This window comes from Carassius auratus, unplaced genomic scaffold (assembly GCF_003368295.1).
Source record: "Carassius auratus strain Wakin unplaced genomic scaffold, ASM336829v1 scaf_tig00009514, whole genome shotgun sequence".
Taxonomy (NCBI): domain Eukaryota; kingdom Metazoa; phylum Chordata; class Actinopteri; order Cypriniformes; family Cyprinidae; genus Carassius; species Carassius auratus.
The window spans coordinates 9553-17002 of record NW_020524038.1 but is presented as its reverse complement, the minus strand read 5'-3'; the positions used below and the strand labels follow the sequence as shown (position 1 = coordinate 17002).

The window sequence follows — 7450 nt, the reverse complement described above, 5'->3', positions numbered from 1 at the left end:
TAAGTTACAACTAAAAACCCAGGATTGGTGCCTTAAAACGGAGTAGTAATATTTTGGATAAATTCTTGAGGGGTTCAAACACTCAAAACTATATTACCAAGCCAAATTTTAAACCACTACACTACAATAGACCTATTCAAGTGAAACCTGAACAGAAATGCCTGGATCTGCAGGATATGACTCAAGCACCAGCAGTATGATGACATACTCCTAAGGAATTAGCTGGAAAAAAAAGGAAGAAAAGTAGGAAGAAATGTCTTAAAATCGAACAAAGATATATTCAAGAGCATCACAAATACAAAAACATTCTTTATTTCATGGGGATGATAAAGAACAACAATTCTGGTATTTTGCAATGACACTGTGAAGTTATGAAAACTGCTTGAATTCCCTGGATACTGTAAAACTGACTCAGCCAACCCAATCAATGCATAGGGCTGGAAGTTACCTGCGTGATCAACTGTTTTAAAGTGCAATGTGAAGATAAGCTAGACAGAGGATCTAATGAAAACCAGAGCAGTTGGCGATCTATTGAGTACAAAAATAAATGGCAAATGCTTACGGTGTACAAGCATAAAAATAGTATTTAGCTGATAGGAACATTAGGAAAACAAGAAACTATTTTAGTGGGGCCAACCATCAGTCCAGACACAGTAGCCCACATATAATGACATTCTGTTTGGACAGCGTTCAATACACAGCACATTGATGCTCCATTTCTTTTCATATTGTGACTTTACTTCCTCCGCCCCCCAAACACACATCCTTCTTTAGACAGTTTCTCATATACAGACATAATGAAGACATCATTTATTTTCAAAAGTATCTATACATATATATAAATGGGATAAGAACAGATGCACTTTATGGACTGAAATCATATTCAGTCAATTCAAACTGTTCTCTCAGAATTCTGCGAGGTTTTTTTTAAAGTTTCAAACAGAAAAAGATAATTGCAACTTCTGATTTTTGATTCCATTTAATTTTTTTTCCCCTCTGAATCAATCAAGTTGCAATTACCTTTCAATTTCTGTTTAATTCGGTGATTGAAAATGATCTTTCGTTCATTTTGCGAGTGAGACACCTAGTATTAAACAAAGCACAGCTGGAACAGACCAAGCAGGCATGTTCATCCAAACAACTTAAAAGTATCGCTCCTTCCCACTTTTTGAAGATTTGACGCTTGAAAAAATAGATTTCACCAATCGTAGCACCAAACTGTATCAATTCACACTTTACCAACGCTAATACTGCAATGCAATCTTCCCCACTACGTATGTTTTCTAATTACTTCAGGCACTGTTTTAATTGAGAAGCTGCAATGTATACATACTGGCAGAATCGCTTCAAAATGTATGCAGAGGCATGCTTTCTTAAAAAGCATAATCACACAAGTAATACACGGTTTCAATATCAATCTATATAATAGTTGTGTCCAGATCAGTAAAATACGCTGAACGAGAGGGAGGGGAAGGTGCTACTTTAGAAGAGGAAGACCATTTAATAAGAACCATTAACCTCTGCTGGTGAATTTAGTCATGGGATTCCCTCGATGTCTATATAAAAGTATTAAAAACACAATTTGTTTGGGACTTATGAACACAAATGGTTGGTATGGATTATCTGATGTCATCATCAGATTCATTAGTTGAATTTAGCAAGGGAAGTCGTAAATATACATGTATAAAAAAGCGTTATATACACAGAATCAGCTTATCATACATATGGATCTGACACAGAGCCACACTTTCTTTTTTTTTCTCCTTTCAAAAAGGTTCATAAAAAAGAAAGTCCTTTTAAGTACACTACTCTCATTGTACGGTGTGTTGGAGGTCAAAGGTTGGCAATGGAACGTCAAAGAGGTCACAAAGGCCCTCCGTCTCATCCAGGTTATAGATGTAGTCATGGTCACCCGGAGGCGGGGACAGACGGAGGAGCGGAGAGAAAACTATGAAAAGAGAAAGAGAGAAGAAGAGTGATACTGTAGCCATGTTTGTGTAACCATATGAAACTCGTTTGAGCATTTAGCATCTAAAATGGATCAAATTTCAGTACTTTTATTGATTTTATAAACATCATCTAATACATAAACAGTGGATTTGTTATATACAGAAAAACATCCAAATTTCCATTTGAGGTTTAGTAATAACACTATATACAGGTGGCCTGAGTCATGATCGCCTTTACCTTCTGATGACATCAGCTCCTCAAGCAAATCTGTACTCATCATTTCTGTATGGAGAAAGAAGGAACTATGACAAAGATGAAATGATTCTTCTTTTGTGCTATATAAAATCACAGATTCTCTGGTGGAGTTAAGCACAGCAGCAATAGATAAGCATCAGGAAGGAGCAGCATCCTCACCTTTAGGGTCAAACATTTCGGCGAGTTCTTTGGGGAGATCCAGCACTGAGAAAACAAAGAGAAAACCAAGTCAGAGTTGTTCAAGCCAATTTGTTTCAAATGATTCTAAACCTAACAAGCCTTAAAAGGAATGTTCATTAATCTTTTTTATGACTCGACAGCCAACATTTCGGACCAGAAACTTCTTTAAATGAAGAATAATGACAGAATCATGCTCATTTTCAAAGTCATAAGCACTTACAATCTGAAGGGTCTGTTTTGATTGGTTCAAAAATGGTTGAGGAATCAGGAAGTGAAGAGCTGCTGTCCAATGACGCAGAAGACTGAAGCTGCTGCGTGTCTGTTGACGTCGGATTGGCTGTTGCATCTGAAGTGGAGGTGCTTGAAATGTCTAATAAAAACAACAACAACAGTAACAGTGTGAGAAATTATACATTTCATTTTATATAATTCGATAGTTTATAATGATAATACATGTTATGTAATTACTTAATATACAATAATTCATATACACTACTGGTCAAAGGTTTAGAATAATTAGGATTTGTTTTAAAGTTTTTGAAAGAGCCTCTTTGTTGCTTTTTTTTTAATACAGTAAAATATTACAAAATTGTCATTTGTAATTTTCATATATTTTAAATGCAATTTATTCCTGTGATGTTAAAACTGAATAATGCCAGTCCTTGATCCTTCAGAAATCATTCTAATATTCTGATTTGCTCAGTTATCATTAATTAATAATGGTGCTTAACTATTGGTAATTGTTCTTATCATCATCATGTTGGGAAAAGTTATCTTTCGGACTTTCTGATCAGTAAAAATTCATAAAACCACCTTTATTTCAAAAATTTGTAACAGAAACATCTTTGATCAATTTAATGTGTGCGTATAAAAATGTTATCTTATTTCACCATTTACACACAAAAATTAAGCCGCACAACTGTTTTCAAACACTGATAAATGTTTCTTGAGCAGTAAATCAGCTTATTAGAAGGACTTCTGAAGGATCATGTGACACTGAAGACTGGAGTAATTATGTAAAAAATTCAGCTCTGCGTCCAAGGAACAAATTACATTTGAAATATTATTCAAACAGAAAACTTATTTTATCTGTAACGTTTTACAACATTACAGTTTGTACAATATTTTTGATTAAATAAATGCAGCCTTGGTGAGCATAAACTTTAAAAATATACAATTGGTAATATATATAATGATAACAATATATAACATTACATAACCAGTTTTGCTATGGTGTAAATCATAGTATTATAAGACAACAGAGAATTTTCAAACACAATAATTCATTAAAATATTGGGCATCATCCGACCTGTAGCTGCCCCAGCAGCAGAGGCAGTGGTTGTTTTTGGAGGGACGGTGGTGACGGCAGTGGTGATGGAGCTGGGACTCTGGCCGGTGGAGTGGAGGATGGCGTACTGTTGGCTGCTGCTTTGGTTGGGGCGGCAGCAGCAGCAGAGGTAGTTGAAGATGGGATGGAAAGGCTCTGAAGCATGTCGTCAGGTGGGGGCACGGGCAGCACCACTGGAGAAGAACTAGAGGGGTCCTTATTCACCAGCAGGACCTCGATGGGGCCTGCAGAGCTCTTCAGGTGAATCTGGTATTTCTTTTGTCCATTAACATGCTACAAAAAAAATGACAATAATAATAAAGAAGTGTACTTATTTTGTATATAAACTTTCCACATTACTTTTTAATGTACATACAAGCAGGACTTACAGATTCAGGCACAGGAACCTCCAGCTGTGTTCCTGAAGGAGCTTTGATTGCTAGAAGAGTGTCACCTAGTGGCAGACAAGCATATACAGTGAAGGTTAATAAGGAAACATTAAAGCAAGTAGTCATTTGCAGCTGGTCATTTTTGTTAATGCAGTAACACTGGTGTTTTGGTGGGTGTCTGATGGGAAAAACCAACCTTTGAAGCAGTTGCAGAGGTCTTGATGCGTTACAAATGCCAGAGTGTGTCAAGTTAAAGACATACAGCAAACATAAGCTTTCAAATACAAACTTCATTTTGAGGATCAATTTAAAGTATCATAAGAGCACCTTGAGCTAAAACAACCTAGAGTTAAAGGGTAAGTTCACGTCCTGAATAAAAATGTCCTGATAATTTCTCACCCCCATGTCATCCAAAGATATTCATATAATGTCTTTCTTCAGTTGCAAAGAAATTAATTTTATACATTTTACATTTATTCATTTAGCTGACGGTTTTATCCAAAGCGACTTACAATTGCTATATATGTCGCACGCCTCTGGAGCAACTAGGGGTTAAGTGTCTTGCTCAGGGACACATTGGTGTCTCACAGTGGATTCGAACCCAGGTCGAACCTGGGTCTCTCACACCAAGTGCATTTGTCTTATCCACTGCGCAATCACCACCCCATATTTAAAATATATTAAAAAAGAAATTATTTGCGACCGAGGAAAGAAAGACATGAACATCTTGGATGGCATGGGAGTAAGTAAATTATCAGGAAATGTTTATTCTGGAAGTGAACCTATCGTTTAAGTGATAGACTGTTGTCACAAAGAGGAATCCTAAGATGAATCCTAAAGATGCAGCTAGAAGGATATGGGCTATTTAGCGAGTCGTCTGTCACGTTCTTGATGCTCTGCTGAACCCAAACTCTCTGCTGGTCCAGTTCATGTTCCCTCCTGTCAAGATCCTCCAATTCCAACTTGAGGTCTATCAGCTTGTCTGCAATTTCACGCGTGTTGCAACCCGGGCCAACCCCCCTACACGTGAACAAAAATAGAAACAGACGTTTAGATCAAGTGAATAAATCGACATTCAAACAGAAACCTCTCTAAAATATAAACAGCTGCAGCTTAATGTGTGTAATTTTTAATTACAATAAATACAGTAGTATACAGTACACATTTTTGTTGTTGGTAAAGTGTTAATCAAGACTGCATTTCTTAGTTCAAAAATACAGTAAAACACTAATATTATGAATAGTGTTAGAATTTAAAATATTTTTTTCTATTCAGCATTGTTACTCCAGTCTTCAGTGTCAGATCCTTCAGAAATCACTGTAATATGCTGCTTTGCTGCATTTCTTATAATCTTCAATATTGAAAACAGTTGTGCTGCTTCGCATTTTTGACAAAACTGGTAACTTTTTTTCCAAGACTCTTCTTTTGACAAAGTTCAGAAGAACAGCATTTATTTTTTAATCAAAAATTTAATAACATTACAAAATCTTTAGTGTCACTTTAATATGCCTCTGCTAAATAGAAGATGTCTGAGGCTCTTTGAACCTATCAGGTCAGTAAAATAAAAGTGACATACCAAATACTTTGATAGCGCAGTAACCAACAATATACGCATAAGGAGTAAGTTTTGACATTAGAGTCATCAGAAAGCATCTGCAAGTCTGCCTTACTTCCACTGGATGCTGTTCTTGGATTTCTTCTCGATGAGTCCGATGCCTTCCAAAACATTGGTGATATCATAGATGCGCCGTTTCTGCCTTACAGCCAAAGTATCTGCAGCCTAAATCACATGAACACAAACCAGATTATTGATTCTTCTCATTACCTGTAAACTGACTAACTACACAACACACAAACACAGGTGTTTTGCACAGTGCCAATATTTCACGTAACAAGCCATTAAATTCAACAGTTCAATAAAATACTCACTTTTTTTTACTCTACTAATATTATGCACAACGTGAGAGACAGACACCGTTGGTCACCACTCACTTGCACTTAATCTTTATTCCAAGCAATTAAAGTGAATGGTGACTGAGGCTGTCATTCAAGACGTAACATCTTCCTATTTTCCCACTGAAGAAACCAAGTCATATGGACTTGAAACAAAATGAGCGAGTAAATAATAAGAGTTTTCATTCTTTCAGAGAACTGTCTCTTTAAGACTTGCAGGCTTTATAAAAAGGACAAAACCAGCCCAGAAGTTGACAAGCAGGCAACTTGATGCAATCAAGCTTCGCATTTCAAAACAACTAACGTTACTTCATACGTACAATCCTAGATCACTCGAATCACTAAAGTACACTTTTAACACATTTTAGAGGTGTAACTTAATCGCGTTCAAACCCCAATAGATTGAAAGAAACGCATCCCTGGGTCGCGCAGGCCCAAACTATCCCAAACTCCAGAGCACGTGCTTGTTTTGAAGGCTTTTGTTTGAGTTTTCAGTCCGGATGGGATTTGCAGTAAAAACCCTCCGGGACACAACAACAAACACCGGAACAGTTTTGCTTTGCCGACTGGAGTGACATAACATTTGTAACCTGTTCGCTGGCTCGCCTGGTTAAGCTGAAGAACTAGTTTAAATGAGTCGAGCTGATTAGAGAGAGGGGTTGTGTGCACACGACCCCCTCTTCCCTTACCAGAGCAACTTTTTATGTGTGCTGTTATAGGACCAAAAGTGCATCTGTTTGCACGGAAACATTAAAAACGATGAATATTCAGAAGGCGCTGCGCGCCTCGATACTGAAAGCATATAGCAGAAGATGAAGCTGCTGAAATTGACTGAGTTCGTGTCGTGCTTACAGCTTTGAGATCCAGCACTCCGTCCTTCGCTTCCTGCAGCAGAGTCACAAATTTAGTCGTGAGCAGTCCCAGACTTTTCTCGTGGCGACTGGGGGTCTGCGGCTGCAGCGACTCTCCCATGGCTCCCAGTTCGTTTCTCCCGGTCTCTAAATCCATCAAATTGCTTTTAAAGTATTCTTAAATTCCCACCGTTCTCTTTCCGGTCGGGTTATGTCTGTGTATTTAACGCTTTCTGCTGTTCTATCGCTGACAGCACCACTTCTGCCGCCCAAACGCTCGCTTCCCGTCAACGGCCGGTGATTCCTGAAGCATGGACGGGGAAGTTCAGCTCGAAACGACAGAGTAAAGACCCCCGTTCAGGGACCGGTCCGGTTCAGGACACTGGTTACCCGAACCCAGATGGCCTAACAGAACAGACGCTCTCCTGTACACCAGAGCTAAGCCAAAGCCGCTTGAATGACTGAAGCCGTTGAAGGCGCGGTGCATCATGGGATGACCTGATAAAAATGGAAGCTCCTGCATTCTGTCGAGCGGTCTCTAGGG

At 38.2% G+C, this 7450-nt stretch overlaps 1 protein-coding gene across 1 annotated transcript; it reads right to left on the bottom strand.

Annotated features, from left to right (window-relative positions):
- Positions 1 to 1852: 1852 nt before the first annotated feature.
- On the bottom strand, positions 1853 to 7450 carry LOC113072569 (transcription factor E2F5-like). The gene is made up of 10 exons (XM_026245557.1): positions 6908 to 7450; positions 5773 to 5882; positions 4961 to 5122; positions 4299 to 4342; positions 4103 to 4167; positions 3696 to 4007; positions 2606 to 2755; positions 2365 to 2409; positions 2188 to 2232; positions 1853 to 1948 (listed from the first exon to the last, which is right to left on the bottom strand). The coding sequence occupies exons 1-9, from the start codon at positions 7061 to 7063 to the stop codon at positions 2227 to 2229; spliced, it is 1050 nt and encodes a 349-aa protein (XP_026101342.1). The 5' UTR covers positions 7064 to 7450; the 3' UTR covers positions 1853 to 1948; positions 2188 to 2226.